The sequence below is a fragment of the Erpetoichthys calabaricus genome, chromosome 8, assembly GCF_900747795.2.
Source record: "Erpetoichthys calabaricus chromosome 8, fErpCal1.3, whole genome shotgun sequence".
NCBI lineage: Eukaryota > Metazoa > Chordata > Cladistia > Polypteriformes > Polypteridae > Erpetoichthys > Erpetoichthys calabaricus.
Genome location: NC_041401.2, coordinates 169,752,851 through 169,770,367, shown reverse-complemented (window position 1 = coordinate 169,770,367; position 17,517 = coordinate 169,752,851). Strand labels below are relative to the sequence as shown.

Here is a 17,517-nt window from a genome sequence, read left to right as displayed (position 1 = left end):
TAAGGGTTATGAGAGAAAGGGAGGCCATGGTGGCATAAAGAAATTAACATTGTTTTCTGTCGTCAGTGTGTTAATGCAGATGGCACGAAGAATGAGGCTCATGTTCCCACAAAGTGTCTTTGTTTTGTGGAAGTTAAGTATCTAAACAAAAGTTATCAGGGAAAGGTAAGCTAAAAAGGTAGGTCCTTGACACAGTTTGGGTTGTAAAAAGAGATGAGTTGTTTATGAACAAGAGCACTAGTGAACAGGTACTGTATTTTTTAGGCTAGATACAATGTTATGTAGAAAAAAAGTATGCAGTTATGAATACGAGTGTGTTGGCAGGTTTGATGAGAGATATGCTTCATATTATTTCCACTCCCAGAGGTAGAGAAGTCCCACGTGGCAGCAGCTAAATCTGGATGCACGCACTGCATGGGGGAATGGTTGCTGCTGTAATGGTTGATGATACTATATAGAGGAACCTTAGCAGTCAGCTTCTACGCCAGGTCCTAAGAAGCAAGTCATACCCCACTCTTTTCTTCCAGTGTAGTCAATTATCTTCAGATGTGTTTGTGTTAAGGAATAGATGAGAAAAATCAGTTTGGTAGGTTAGTACCACCTGCAGCTGAATTGTACACTTTGTGTGGCATGGGTTAGGATTAGTCCTCCATTCACAAAGGATTTCTTGTCATGCTTGCCGTCCTGGCATTTTCAGGTGATCAGAGTCTAATGGGTGTGTTTTGATAGCTAGTAACATTAAAAGGAGCACATACCACATTCATTTGTGCTACCACCCAAGTGTCACCCTTACAGCTTCAAACAGATTTGCACAACCTCCAATAAAATGCATGAAATGTAGAAATATAGTATGCCAAGCAGAGGATTAGCAAACTGGCAGACACCCTTTACACCCATAAACACTAAACAGTTTAGGCTACAATAAAGCCATTAGACTGTGGAAGAGGAAAATGGGAATGACTTACCCAGTAACACCTTTCAGCCAACGCCTAGTGTAAATGCTTAATGTACAAATGTGTACAGCCTGTGATAATAGAGAGCCATGAAATGCTAACCCTATAATGTAGAATCCCACCTCGGGTCTTATAATCAATCCTAAAATGAAGCATGATCACCTTGTCCATACCAGTAACCTTACAAGTTACTAACATACAAGTTAGTATGCTTTGGAGCAGTCAGTGCCACAAAGCTGCACTCACCTCAATTCACTCTATTAAGTTGTGGAGGAAAGCAAAAGAGAGTAGCTGAGCAGAGTCACGAGTGCTAAGATTTCTGTGGTTTTTACATTCTCACGCTGTTTAATGACGTCTTGTGGGATTGTTACACAAGATGCCAAGAGCTGGGGAACACTGCCATTTAGCAGGTCTTTGGAATTTTTTACATAGTATGTTGTGCAAGTTGTGGGTAAGAGACAAATAAGACATGTGTTGGTCGGGTCATTGACTTGACACAAAAATTATTCTACATTAGGAGGGTGTGAATCTATGTGCCTGCCAGCAAAAGCCTCATTTGAAAATGATGCTAAGGAATTGGGAATTTTCTGCTCTCCTGCTGACCTGAACATATCCTCTCACCATAAAATAAAAAAATTAACAGGTCTGTTCAGGTGTGCACTAGGATTGAAACCTCTGTTACTATTGGCTGACCAAAAGGTCCACAGTTTATGTGAAGTTGTAACGGCCGACCCCTTTTACCCAGCCGGCAGCTACACTTCCAAGACCTGTGGCTTGGATGATTTACTGAGAAATAATCTTACTATCAAGCCGTACTTCTTACCAATTAAACTTTTCCCCCACAATCGATGGTGAAAAGATAAGTACACAAAACAGGATGTAAAATTTAAACGGATTAAATGTATTAAGTAAAATAAGACATGCAAAAAATAGAAACATATATAAATATAAATATCCCTTCACCCCAGCAATAACAAGACACCACCAAATATATATATATATATACACACAACAAAAACCCTCCCTTGTCCCTGTAACAAATAAACACACAACACGAATAACAATGAATGATAAACTGAAAATGAATGAGAACGTGAGTCCGGTAATAAAGAAACTGTCCTGAAAGCGGATGACTGAATTAGTGATATTGCGTTGTTTGATTCTCCCCGGAAAAAATGGAACAGCCTCACCGTGAATCCTCGTGTGTGTGGTGGATGATTAAGTCCTACCCCGGGGTCTCTCGTGGTGAGGTCCTTGTAGTAAATCCGGCAGATGGAAAAACAAACTGGATGGCTAAGCGCGATATGGAAAAGAACAGGTACAGTGTGGTCGTGATGGTGAAAAAAAATCTCCTTCTCTCCTCTCTTCCTTCTCCTCCTGATGGCTTAAATAATCCTGTGACGGCTGTGATTGATTGATTGTAAACAGGTGTTTTCCAGGTTTGTGGCTGTGGTCTCCTTCCATCATCCGTCCCCTTTTACGGGGACGGCATTAACTGATGCACAAACAGTAAACGGGACAATGAAACGAGACGCACTCAGAACTGACATTTAAACACTATGTGGCCCCGCTACAAAGTCTAGGTTAAGTTTTATTTTAAACCTGTCACATTTTTAACAAATTAATTTGTTTTGTGAACCAATTCATTTGAATATAAGGTTGAACTGGGTCAGACCTTTTATTGGCAGAACTGCATGCAAAGTAGGAACCCAAATAAGGATGGGTTGCCAGTGTGTTAGATGGCAAACTTAGAGAGCCAATTTTGAATACCCTATAAAGTCTGCCTAAATGACCAGTCAAAAGATTTAGAACACCTCAGTTTTTCCCATTTTTCTTCAAATTTAATCAGTTGAAATGCAATCAATGACCTGGAATGGTGAAAAGGTAAGCAGTAAACTGCCGGAGGTTTAAATTTAAAGTTTAGATTAGCAAAAACTGAAAAAAGGAGATTTCAGAATATTACAAATGGGCATTCTGCTGGGAACAACTAATGGGTTACAACCGTTACAGCAATTAAAGTAAATTAAGCCTTGCAAGTTGAAGCAAACAATTTGCACAGGTCCCCCAACTTCAGTTAATTACTTAAAACCCCTCTGTCTGTCTTAAAGCAGAGATGGAACAGACTATGTTCTAAATCTTTTGACTGGTAGTGCACACATTTAAAAAAATTGAAAGATAACTGGAGAAAACCATCTTGATTGTTGAAAAACTCCACTTTCCATGGACAATGTCTTTGCTGAGATTTCAAAGCAAGACACAGGCAGCAGTTGTAATCACCATGATGTTGTACTCCCCACATAGTATAGGAAATAACAATAAAGTCTCTGCATATTGTTGCAGATTATTATCATCTAAACCTGCCATTTACTACTTGTTCCTTGAGGGGGGTGTAAGGCAAAAATGAACTATAGGTGGCAAGTTAGTTAACCATAGGGCACATAAATACTGACAAGTTCTTGTGCTATAGAGCAGAATTGCTAACGAATGTGGCACCATGCCACCTGTGGCAGTTTTCAATGCTGAGAAGAGTTAAATGACTAAGGCTGGTACTGCCACCCCACCCCAGTTTAGAAAAAAGGAAAATAGCGTTGTGTTTATTAGACTCCTGCTGGTATTCCATCATGTGGAAACACTTTTAAAAAAATAAACAGTCTCATTCTTATTAAGGGAAATTAGCCTGTTATTTTAGTTAAAGCTTTTTTTGTAGTAAGCACCAGTCCAAAATACTTAATCCAATCATTCAATTGTTTCCATATTTTGTAGGAGTGACTTGCTCAGGGTCAAACAAAGAGTATGTAACTGGGGTGATTGCTCCAGCATTCTCATTTAATGAGATGGGCATCAGGGCACATTGCTTTGTTTACAGGAGGGCTGGGTTTTGTCTAAATTACTTACAGAAAACTGTGTTCAAAAGTTATCTCTGGATGTCTGCTCTCAGTACCTAATGTATGGGAGTTGTTGCAAATATTTATAATAAATAAATAAACCAGCTGCTGTCCCTGTCCAGAATTTTTAAGTGGGGCCTTTTAGCATGGCTAAGGTAAAAACACATGGACTGCTCTACCTCTCCACCCCAGGGCATAAAAATATGATTTAAAATTATAAGTTAACATCTGTCCCACATCAGGTATTTAAAGCATATGTAGAAAGCGAGACTGAAAAAAGCAAAAAAAAAAAAAAGAAAAAAAAAAGCAAATTGTCTTCTGACACTTGCCCTCAATCCCCCAACTATGCGCATTCACATCTGGGATGGCACAAAAAGCAAACATTGCCTGGGGACAGAAAGGATCCTTCGTCTTGTACACAGAGGTCAACACATGCAGACTTTCTGACCATTCTTACTCCACCAGGAACAGCTTTGTTTGCCATCTTACAGAACTAAGCCGGAGCATCAGAGATTTGCATTGTCTAGGGAAAGGTGATAATTGGTGACCCACATGTAACTACTGATCATGTTCAGAACAATGTCCCAAAGGGTGCATCATAAGCTCTCTTGTTATGCTACAGGTGGAGCTTAATGATCCCTATGGAGTTATGTTTGTAATGGCCTTTTTCTTCTTCTTTATGTGCTTCATAGCGTACACCCAGATACAGCCTCACCAGCTGATCCAGCAACAGCAGCTTCAAAACCAGCAGAAGCAAATCCAGCAGCAGCAGCAGTTTGTGATACAACAGCAGCAGCAGCAACCACAGCAAATCCCACAGCGAACCCAAACAACGCTTCTGCATTCTGCCTCCATCCAGCCTCTAACTCAGGCCCAGCCAGTACAAGCCCTCACTATCCAAGCTCCTCAGGCCTCAACCCAGAGCCAGCAGTGCACTATCCCTGTGCTGCCCAAGCCACCTGTCCCACAATCTGCTGCACCCACCTCCCCAGTGGCCATCTTCCATTCTACACTAGGACCTCAAGCTCTCGTTCATAATGGACAAACCACCACTCTGAGCCAACCTTCTCAGCTAATGCAGCCGAGCCACCAACCAGTGCAAGTGGCAGCTGTCAACCTGCAGATCCAGCCAACTCCACTTGCGGTAAGAAATGATACAGAAATTTTTGCTCACAGGTAGTGTGTCTGGTGGGAAAAGGGACGGAGGAAATGTTGAGCTGCAATTGTTTTTTTTTTTTTTTGCCATTGTGTAATCTCTGCACTTGCCTCCGTAAAGAATAGAGTGTTGGTCATTACCTATGTGTTATTAAACAGCCTAAGGTGTTTCCTTATGGAATTACCAATTAATATAATACTACACTGTTGCAGATGTAGTGCATTACTCATTTGCTGTAGGTGGGTTCAGCTTGCGTGAACCACTGAACAGGTGCTTCCTTACTCTTATGAAGTAAAATAAACCATGAAGAACTCTGTCTTCTTCTAAGGGGTATTCTTCTGATTCGTGATTTCAATCGAGGCTATAGAAGGAGCTGTAGGTAGCGTGATGACAGGCTGCTGTAATTTTGTAAAGCAAACCAAAAATAACAAAATATGGGAGATTAACCAGGTGGAAGAACAGAAATGGTGGGGTATTTTGGCATGGGCGAATTTTACCCCCTTGTCCGCTGTCAGGGGGACCTCTGAAAGCAAGTTTGGGCCATATTTGGAAGTCTGTGCATGTGGGTGGAGATCTGACTGTCAGTTCTACTTAACTTAGTAAGTTCATATGGGTGTGTTTCATTTATTGCAATGTAGCCCCAAAGGCCATCAGAGGATGGAGAATCCAAGGAGAATGGGATGCCAAGAGAGGAGAAAGAGGGAGCTGACCAGCAACCAGTGTCTGAACCTGCAGAGCAGCACAAGTCCTTTCCAGGTAACTTTCAGACCGTTTGGTTGCCTCTTTTCACTGATGCTGGTACCCAGTGCCAATTGGTTGGATTAGTGAAGGATTAATTGTTGTTTTAGGCATCTTGTAGTATGTTTTGTTGCTTATGAAGAGCACAACATTGGGTTAGTCTTTGCTTGTCTTCTCCAAATAACATATTGTTCACCAAGGTTTCCGAGAGCAGTGGGAGTATGTTGTGGACTCCTACTCCCATGGTGAGAATGTGTATCGCTGTAAATATTGTTGTCTTAGCACTGTAAGATAAAAACTATTGGAAGTGCACAGAGGTGTTTGTTGACTGCATATGATCAAAAGCAAAATAAGCTTGTTTAAGTATTTTTTTTGTAGATTTTTGAAAAGTTTGCCAGAAATTGAAAGAGTAATATGAGTAAAATGCATACTGTTTCATGTCTGTTTGCCTCACTTGGCCAACCTTAAATACAAACTCCAATCTGCTTTCCAAATTATCAAGCAGATTAACCTCTGCCCACAGAACTGCATAAAAAGGTTTATCTGGTCTAATGTATTGCTTTATTGTCTTCTTCCACTCCCACAAGTCTGTGATGCATTCTTTACTGCTGTCAGGTCTGCTTATGTTGTCATCTGTTACACGTGGTAGTTCCCCTAGCTTGTCTTGAGGTACAATATTTCTTGGTGCGGTTGGTGTCTTATTGTGGAGATGAACTCCAGGATATTGTCAATTTGCATTACGTTTTTTTTTTTCCTCACTGCCTGAATCAAGTTTCAGGTGTCAGGTGCTTAGGGTTAGTGGATGACAAAAATTCCTCCTACCTCTTACAAGGACATTAATCAGGAGGATATTAATTTTGATATTGCTATATACAGTAGTATCAAAAAGTCTTATTATACCAGGGCAGGGTTGCTAAAGGCAAGATTCATTGGTTAGTTGGTATAAAAAGGAAGTCTATACTAAAAATATATCCCTCATCCCCAAAGATAGTACTTAAGTTGTCAATAGACTTTGCCCTGTTGTATTAGTAAGCAACAAATATTTTTCAAAACAATATTGCTTTTTCCACTGTGGACAAAGTAAAAGACACATGAAGAACAGAATTCATATACCCACAGCAGTCTCCCAATCCCATAGGCCATTTTTAGATTTATGTATTTTACAAATTGATAGCATTTGTGACAGAGATGTTCTTTCATTGTGGACAAGAAACATCTGCATAAAGTGAGAAACTCAAAATTAATGGAGAGGCAAACGTATTGTGTTGAGTCAGTCAAACTGAGAAAAGCCTCAAACACCATTGCATATTACTGGTAAAGTTAGTTGAAATATATATTTTTTAATATATATTTTTATGAAACTAATGAGGAAGTAATCTATTATGGTCTCACCTTATTATCAGTTTTGTTTCTTTACCAGCTATTGTAACAAAACATAGTCATAAGAGCAAAAGAAAATGGTTGAAGAAAACTGCACATTCGGCCCGAAACAGCTTGGCACAGTAACACGTTTCCTACATGTACAGTTTTCTGTGTGAAGAAATAATTTCAAAGTTTAGATGACATTCTCAAACCTGTTTAATCCAATTTAGGACTATAAGGGTTGGAAACTATCATCACAGTGAAAGGCATGGCCTAACCTGGACAAGGTGCCTATCCATTGCTGAGCCTACACAACATGCATGCACGCACGTACGCACAAACAAACTGGATCAGTCTAGAGTTAACCTAACATCCACATCTTTTGGGAAGTGAGAGGAAAGCTAGATTACCTGGAGAAAAACTCCTGTAGCACCTGGAAGCTGCCTTGCCTATTCTCATAATCCATTCAGATACTTCCAGTCTTGACTATCATTTGCTTAAGAGAAAAAGATTTGGGTTTTCAGACTTTCCCAAAACTTCATTTCATACAGTATGCTGAAAAGCTCTTCTCTGGACTTTTTCTAGTGCTGTTATCCCTATGCAATAAGAAGACTAGACATTTACTGAGTATTCCACGTTTCATAAATACATTGTAAAGGTAAAGCATGTTGCACTTCTGGTCAAAAGTTTTAAAACACCTTCAAATTTTATCAGTTGAAATACAAGGAATGACCTAAAATATGGGGAGGTAAGCAGTAAACTGACAGAGATTTCAATTTAAAGTTTAGGTTAGCATAGACAGAAAAAAATCAAATCTCAGAATATTGAGACACAAATGAGCCTTTTTCAGGTAACAACTAATAGGTTACAATCTACAAATGTTCTACAGCAGTTAAAGTAAATTAGGCCTTGCAAGTTGAAGCAAACAATTTGCACAGGTATCCCAACTTTTGTTGATTACTTAAAAACCCTCTGTCTGTCTTAAAGCAGAGTTGGAATATACTGTGTAACTATACCCTCTAAAGTACCACTTGGACAATTATTACATTGTAGAAAGTGATAATGGTAAGAAAACAACAATTAACAAATGTAATGAGACAGAACATTATTACCCTTTGAAGTATAGACCTTTCATTTAGAGAAATTGCAAAAAAAAAAAAAAGAAATCCAAGTGTCAGTGAGTACAGTGGTGTCCTACACAATCCAAAGGCAATTGGAAACTGGAAGAAACTCTGATAGGAAGAGATCTGGCCAACCCAAAGTCACAACCCAATCAGAAGACACGTTTCTGGGGGTCAGCAGCTTGCTTGATAGACACCTCGCAGCACAACAGCTTCAAGCACAGCTTAACAGTGCAGATTGAAAAAAGCAAGTCTCAGTTTCTACTGTGAAGAGGAGACTTTGTGCTGCAGGTTTGACAGGGAGAGTGAGAGTAAGAAAGCCATTCCTTAAAGGACAAAATACTGTAGGTCCTTGTAATACTGGCTGTGGACTATTGCAGACTGGAAGAAAGTCTTATGGGTCGATGAATCAATATTTGAAATCTTTGGTTCATCACATAAGGTGTTTGTATGCTGTCACGTTGGTGAAAGAATTGTTCCTCCATGTGTGACATGAAGGAGGAAATGTGATGGTCTGGGGTTCTTTTGCTGGAGACAGAATTGGTGACTTGCACAGAGTGACTGGCATTCTGAATCAAAAGGGAAACTTCAGTTTGGGTGTTATATCAGCAAAAGGTAGACGTTGATGAATCTACACACTTAATGATTGCTTGACTTATTTTTTTTATTTGCCATTGTTTATTTGTTCTATGCCTTTATTTCATGACACATTAAGACATTAAACTGCGCACATTTCCATAAAAACTGAAAAGGCTGACGTGTTCTAAAACTTTTGACCGGTAGTGTATATTTGACTTGAACACATGCTCTGTGGATATTGCATAAGTCAGCATCCTGTTTGCATTAATGTCTTCTCTGCGCTGTCAAGTAATGAACAGTTATAAATCTACTAGGAATTCCGATATGCAAGTTGGGATTCCAGGGAGAGGAGCCTACCTGGCAGCACTAGGTGCTGTGCAAGAGGCAAACAAAGACACAGCACCAGTCCATCCCAAGACAAATTTGCACTCACACCTGCATTCATACTGGTCCAATTTAGAGATGTCATTTAACCTGTATATGCATCTTTGGGGATGTGGGAGCAAAACTGGATTACCTAAGGAAACCTGCAGACTTGCCCAAACCTAGGAAAATGTACAAAATCCAAACAAATGGCCCTGGAATACAAATACAATACACGAAGCAGCACTGCTTATCACTGCCACAATGTCATCCCACCATGTATAGTGCTTTATAGGAATACAGTACAGGTAGTCCCCAGGTTACGGACACCCAACCTACAACATACGAACGGGGCTGCAGCTGGGACGCATGCACCTCAATAACTGCCGCTCCGTCATCTTCGGCTTGGGAACACTGCAAGTGGTGGCTGGACGGAGCATGGAGGGGGTCGATTTCGCTGCTCGCGCAGTGTAATGTCCATCAGGCGGCTCCCGGCGGCAAGCAGTTTCACTGCCCGCCCCCCGCTGCAAGTGGTGACCCTGTTGTGGCTGAACGGAGGCCATTGAGGGTGAACTTTAGCATTGTAGTGTGCCTCAGATGGTTGCGTGTTGAATGGGGGCGGTGGTGCGGCAGAACACTGCAGGCAGCATACTGTAGTGGAGGTGACTGTGATGTGGGCTGGTGATGAACCGCCCCTCGCTGCCCCCATTCATTCTCAATAGCAAGCCTGCTTGTGCTGTTACGCACATAGCAGGAAGTTGTCTCTTGTCAGTACAGGGTGGTCCAGCTCTAATTCTGCAGATCCAGATCGTCTGGATGACTTTGATTTATGCGGGGACAATTCCAGTTCAGCGAGAAGACGATTCTTTGTGTCGTCAGTTCACACACTTCTCGATGGTCCGGGATTTTTTGGGTGATTTTCTATATAATAAACTGAATAAGTTATAGCGTAATGAAAATTGCATAATTAGATCTGGACCACCCTATACATCAGACGTGTTGACGACTGGTGCCTAATCTGCTGTGATAGCGTGTACAGTGCTGTACAGAAGAGCTCATCTTAACTTTTTGTCTTCACCCTTCAAGAATGTCTCTGAAACACAAATCTGATGCAAGTGCTGGTGCTACAGTAAAGAAGAGAAAAACCATCACCATTTCCACCAGGGGGGGTAAACGTTAATATTTAACATTATACATAGTTATTGTCTGTTTTTTTCACCTGTATTATTATCATTCTTTAATTTAATATTATTTATTGTATCAGTATGCTGCTGCTGAAGAATGTGAATTTCCCATTGGGATTAATAAAGTATCTATCTATCTATCTATCTATCTATCTATCTATCTATCTATCTATCTATCTATCTATCTATCTATCTATCTATCTATCTATCTATCTATCTATCTATCTATCATTGAAAATAAAGTAGAAATAATAAAAAGGTCAAAAAGAGGTGAAACTCCATCATTCATTGACAGAGCACTTGGTTACAGTCGGTCAACAATAACATTTATTAAAGTAATGTACCTGTTCCGACTTACATACAAATTCATCTTAAGTACAAACATACAGTCCCTATCTCGTACGTAACCCGGGGACTGCCTGTATACATACTTACATGCATTCATCCACTACCTGCTCCAATTTAATCAGAAGGAGGGGGATGACCCTATCCTGAAGCAAGATTGGACTAAAGCCAGGATAAAGCACCAGTCCGTCATATGGTACACTCACAAGTGCACCCATTCTCATTCACATTGGGTCAGTTTAATTTCACCAGTCAACATAGCATTCACATTTTTAGGATGTCAGGGAAATACTACAGTAACTGTGGATAAAACTCATATAGATACAGGGTGAACCTGCAGACATCCTGGGGATGGAGACTCAAATCCTGGCCCAATTATAGACTCTTTGGAGTTGGCACATTCTTACAATTCCAAGCGGGTTTTCTTCAGTTTCTCCAACTGAACTGGTGACTCTAAATCGGCCAAGTACAGCTGAATATGGAATTTTTGCCCTGCAATGGTTTAGAGTCTAATCTAGTGCTGGTTCCCACCTTTCGTCCAATGCAGTACAGAAGAGGCAATACGGTATGTCCTATATTGCAATATGCAGGGAAACATGGAGCAAAGCAGGAGCTGAAGACAATCCCAATCACAAAGCACACTTTGCTTGTACCCATATGTTCATACAGGGCCTGTTTAGAATTGCCAGTTAACCTAACATGCATGCTTTATGGTGTATTAGCTAACCATGGTCCTCAGATGAAGCTACACAGAAAAAGAGAGAGAGGCAAACTTTGCAGTTTTCTGTATCAAACCAATTTTGCTCACTATACCCTGAATCCCTACCTGTTAAACTTTTGCTAGGCGTAGAAGCAAATGTTTTTCAAAAATCAAGGAGTATAATGTCACTGTAGGATTGCTATCAAATGTTTTGATTGCTTCCTTGTAATGTTCCTGTAAAATTAGTTAAAACCAGATCTCCCCTGTTGCAGCATGCACTGTTAGTTTCCACACTGGGATAAGTTAGCTACATCTCCCTCTCCCTCTTCTTTTACATTTGCTTGAAGTATTTTACAAAGTTCTAATGTTAAGCAAACTGGCTTGTAGTTTCCAAGGGTGCTGGCCAAGTCTCCTCCTTTTTTTTTATATATAACCATACATACTGTATATAAAGCTTAGTCTCCAGTCACTTTGAATTTCCCAGGTTCGTAATTACCTAAGAAGAAACATGTTCAAGATTGCTTAAGTATTCCTATAAAGCTCTGTCGTATGCTTATCTTACTGCTGATTTTTCATATCCTTAATCTTCCACATTTGTTGTGAGGAAATGAGAACTCTGGCAACAAAGTTTGCTTAGTCATTGTAAAAAGGTACACATTTTAATTTAAAATGTAAATGTAAATCCATCCATTTTCTGGCCTGCTTACCTGGTTTAGATTCACTAGGAACTGGCGCCTGTCTCACAACAATAGAGGAAATGTAGAAAACAGCCCTGAATAAAATGTTGAACATTGTAGATTATATTCATTCACACTGGCTCATTGTGCCTCATTAGCCTAACCTGCAAGTCTTTTGGATTTTTGAGGAAAGTTAGACAACCTGGAGAAAACTGATCACATACAGTACACAGAGAGAATGTATAAACTTTCCTCAGGCAGTGCTTTCATCTGGGATTGGGAACACTGACGCAGCAGTGCTAAACACTACCACAGTACTGTCCAGCATGGTGATTACTAAAACATGTATTGTAACTTATTTGTAAAATAACAAATACACTCATCATGATAAGATGGTGTCATATTTTTAAGTGAATCATCCATTCCGCCACCGTCCTAAACCTGTTTTCCTAAGCAGGGTCACACAATCAATGTCTAATTATTATTGGTTATATAACTTAACTGGACATTGAAGCCTCTCACCGCTTCACCTCCCATTGAGTCTCTATATAATGCTTTTTATCATCAAAGCAGCTCTGACTCATGGACATGATAAAATTGCTTCAGAGTATCAGTGTTGACTGTGATGATGATGATGCAGTGCTTTTATGCACAGAAGAGCACAAGCTATGCCTTTCATTGACCTACTCACAGAGCTTTGAGCCTTGGCCTGCACCCCCAGCTTCTGAACGGCTGCCAGACAGCTGACAAAAAAGGCTTCTCTGTTCTCATCTCCCTTCAAGCGGAAGGGTAAATCTGTCATCGTCCAGAGCCTATTGTCCTGTTCGTTCCCTGATAAGTCCATGACAGCATTGACTCAAATTAGTCAAATGGATTATGGGGCTTCTGCCGTTGATGTACCAGGAAAGGAAGCAAGGTGAATGCACTAGCTTTTGTGGACGGTGACTTTCTGCCTTTTAGGATGTATGGTAATCTGGTAGGCTCATTCATTTCTGCTTTAGTACTTGCAAAATGAGAATGTGTGCTCCTAAAATGTTTGCTTTGTATTTCCAAATACAGGTTATTGCAGGGGGGGGTGGTTGTGGAGTTGTTTCTTCCTGCCCCACCCTTTGGTTTTTCCACCAAACCCGTTTCTGCTCTCTAGGAATGCTGAACTAAGGCAGGAAGTGTTTGCTTACCTTGAAATTAATTTTAATTTTCAACGATTAACTAAAGAGCTGCAGAAATTTTACATCTTTCTCTCTGGTGCCAAAAGTACTTCTTTTATTTCTGCATTCTTTGATTTCCCGTACCTGTGAGATCTATAACCTTGTATTGCACAAGGCAGTGCTAGCAGAGATCCTGCTCAATCTTGAAAGACATTTTTTTTTTGCATGCACAGGATGATGCCAGCCTTCAGCTCTACTTGGTGTCCTGAAGCAAATGAGAGAATAACTGCTGACAGTTGTGAGCTGGCTGCTCCAGTTCCCCATGGTGACCCCACTAGACTTCTGCCAATTAAAATGAATTACATAAACAATGCACTGGCTGACCCCAGCTCCTTAATCCTCCTTTAATCCACATAAAGCCTCTTTTACCACATTTAGCTGCAGGGTCCCTAGAAGGTTTACTAGTTTACAATCTTGGCGCCCCGAGGTGAAAGCTTTAAAATATGGTAAATCCCCCTCTGCCACACAGTGCCTTTCTCTTACTTTTAATCAGCTCTTTGGTACTGTCCAATGAGATCTTTCGTCTCTAGTGTAGAAAAGACATGTAAAATCCTTTCTGCCGATGAGAAGTTTTTTAGATGTAAAACATTTTGTGACTTAAGCACTTATGACGTTGAAGCAGCATATTAGAACTCTTAGAAGAGTAAATTAAATGACTAAAGGGAACAAAAAAAAAGAAACATAGATTGGATAACCCTCAGGAACAAAAACTCTGAGAGATTACACTTTGTCATTTATAAATTAGTGCACCTTTGTTTAGAGTATTATGGCACTTGCCTAAGAATTAGAAAAATTAAGCACTGCCAATACCGTCATTTTCTTGATGTTACAAAAACTTTTGTAGTGGTATGGGGGAGGTAATTACATTTAGTTTTCTAATATATTCCTTTTATAGCAAAAATTTGCACTTCACCACTCAAACTGTTAATAATACCCATGTTGTATGTTTTCCCTCTTTATATATCCGTTATGTTGGGAAGTACTGTTCATCTATTTACTGAGTTTATTAATTCTAATAAAGAGTTAGCCAGGATCTATCCCAGTATCACTGAGAAGGAAGCAAGATTTGAACAAAAACAGGACAATTTCTCTAACATGCATCACTTTTGAATGGGAGGTGATACTGTTCATATATCTGGCTGTATTAAAAGCCAGAAACACTCTGTCATGTAAAAGATGGAGTTGGAAATTTCTGCAGTAAATACACCTGAGGTGCAGGACTCTCTAAGCTTCTTTTCAGTTATGTGTTTTTAAAGATGGTGTATTTTTGTTTCATGTTCAACAGTGAATAGTTCTTATTTTTATGTGTAAAAAGAAGAATAACAAGTTATCAGCAGAACTCACACTGCCTCTTGTTATGTTCACATTGTTATCCAATGCTTTATGTTTATCCATTTCAACTTGTCTATATTTTTTTGCTTGACTTAGTAATGCTCCATTCGATCTGCCACTTATCTAAACAGGACAATTTTCACTACGAAAGACTCGACTGGTGATTACTAAACTTTACACTAATTTAGTTGTAGTGGTACTTTATGCAAGGTATTATGGTGGTTGAGCTAGTGCACATCACTTTTTGCTGTGAACTTCCTGTAACAGGAGCAGTAAAGCAGACTTTACCAGAGAGAAAGGAAATTTGAATGTTAGACTTTACATTAAAGAAGGTGGAGTAATAAACTGAGAAAAACAAATTGTAGGTGTTGTCCTATGCAGTTAGACAAATGGCAAGAAAAGCTACTTTGATGAATTGAGACCTTTTAATTTTGTCCTTTAATTAAAACATACATTGCTTGTCTGAGTTTGGATAGTGAGCGAGCTTGTGTTAAGTATAGCAGATGACATTTTCAATTAGAATAAGGAAAGGTAAAGAAGAATTTGAAATTGCTGCTTAGTAAACAATAAGCTTGTTAGCTTAACAAAAAAATTTGTCTACAGTATTTTACTTGTAAACTTGGTAAGCATGTTAGCCTTTTATCTTCTTGATAAACATCTTATGAACATTGAATAGATTTTTGACTTTTTTTAAGTTTGTATTGTGTTTATTATTTGCTTGGGTGTGTCATACAGTATATACTGTGGAAAATAACGGGAGCCATACTGCTCCCTGAACCCGGACACAGACAGGCAGACCACACAAGTGAAAAAATAGCACACTTTTTATTCCTTTTTAGCACACAGTGCACAAATCACCAACAAATAAGCTCAGTTCCTTCTCTCTCTTTTCTTCTCTTTCTCTTCTCTGCCGCCTCCACTCCTCTCCCAGCAAGCATTGTCCTCGACGTCCAGACTCTGGCTCCTTGAACGATGTGAGGTGGCCTCTTTTATAGTGCACCCGGAAGTGCTCCAGGTACTCTCTGATCTTCATCTGGCAGCACTTCCGGGTGTGGTGGAAGTGTTGCAGTCCAGGGCTGCGGAACTGTCCAGGCTCCCCCTGACGGTGACCACGGGCCCCAGCAGGGTTGAGCTTCCAAGCTCCAAGCCCATGGCTCTGATGCAATCCAGGGGGGTTGCCCTTTCATGTTCCGGGGGAGGTATTGCTGTGGACATGTCCTCTACCCCGGTCCTTTCATCAGAAGGACATCCCGATATACAGTATATATATATGTTTTGGTAAAAAACAAGTATATAATTGAAATGGTAATCCATATTTATAATTACACCTCAAGAATTAGGAATGACTATCAGGTATACTGGAAAAACAAACCAAAAAAAACTATAACTATAGCAAATGTGTATTTTAACAGCAGAAATGCTGTAGTGAAATTAATAACTAAAAATGATTAAAACCTGTAAGTGCATATATGTTTACATTTAAGTACTGTTCAGCTGCTAGTATCAGTTCATTGAATCAATGTGTGAGAATGTATGTATATTTTTTCAGAGAAACTGCGAAAACTATATTTTTTAATTAAGCTTTAGGTAAGATAAGTAACATTACAGAAGAAATTAAACAACATGACAGCTTATAATTATGAGAAGCATTTTATTTTCTTTAATACCATATGTATTATGGATAAATATTTTCTCTATATATTGGATAATGTACGTATTGTAAGGGAACTTTATTTTAGTATTTGTATGGTCACTGAACAACAAGACTACAGAATTTAATTTTGTTAAAAAAAGAACAGGTAACGCTTGTGGTATATAGTTTGATTATACAAATACTAAAGTTAATACTTTAATATAGAACACAATGCCTCTGTGTGTCTAGTTATGCATAAGCACAATGTAAAAAGTTTTTCAAAGAGACAAAGAAGACAAAAAGTAATGGAATCGGCCAATCCAATAACATATCAGTGATTAGTACTGGCCCCGAAAAACATGATCGGGGAATCTCTAGACTGTTTAACCATCCCCTTTAAATTGTTTTAAAAATTACTTATGACCATTCCAGTTTACCAGATACACTATTGTTGGGCACATGGTGATGGAAATTAAGAATTGCTTCTACTAAAACAAGATAAAGCTCATGACAGCAAATTAATCTGCATGCATCAGAGTCAGGGACCCTTTGTCTTTAGTCAACTTTCTTGCTTTCTGTCTTTAATTACAGCCCACCTCTTGTCTGGGAATCATTGCCTTTTAAATACCTGATTGCTAAAGCATTAGCCATACTGAGGCTAATGTCACTTTTTCCACTAATGAGTGCAGCATTTTGTTGGAAATGGCGCAGAACCCCTTTGACCTCTGTAATGGATTAACCAGATTTCCAAAATGAAGGGATATATACTGTATACTGCACATCTACTTACAAGACAGTGATTTTAAAAAAATCTTCATTACAAGACTGTAGTGGCATCAAACTTGTTTTGTAATGGTTTTTATTTTTGTCACCTTTGAGTAACATGAAGCTATTGCCTTCAACATTTTCAGTTAGTTTGAGTCATTAATAAGCTTTTAAAATCATACAGATAATTTTCTTGGGTAAAATCACTTTCTACTGTAATCTCTGTTAATTATCATTTAACCCTATAAAATAAGGTTGAATTTAATCTCTAGGCTAAAAACACATTTCTGATTTATTTTTTACATCTGATTATTTGTCTGAAAGTCATACTTGCATTTGAGTGAGTTCCATATCCAATCACTGCATTTGTACATGCATACAGTTAGTGTTACAAATGTACAAAGTAATGGGGGTTTACACACATTACATGATTACTCCAGTGCACACCTATAGTGGTCTACATATATTCACATGTAAAAATGCACAAGGACAAAAGAGTGCATTTTCTTACCCTTT

The 17,517-nt window shown here is 39.2% G+C and overlaps 1 protein-coding gene across 7 annotated transcripts in view; it reads left to right on the top strand.

Annotated features, from left to right (window-relative positions):
- The window catches only part of LOC114656269 (polyhomeotic-like protein 2), a 121,598-nt gene that overhangs the window by 77,407 nt on the left and 26,674 nt on the right, over window positions 1-17,517 (top strand). For all 7 annotated transcript variants that reach the window (XM_028807782.2, XM_028807781.2, XM_028807779.2 and 4 more), the window contains 2 exons: window positions 4,531-4,982; window positions 5,633-5,750. In XM_028807782.2, coding sequence (XP_028663615.1) covers window positions 4,531-4,982; window positions 5,633-5,750 — 570 coding nt within the window. The remainder of the gene's footprint in view (window positions 1-4,530; window positions 4,983-5,632; window positions 5,751-17,517) is intronic.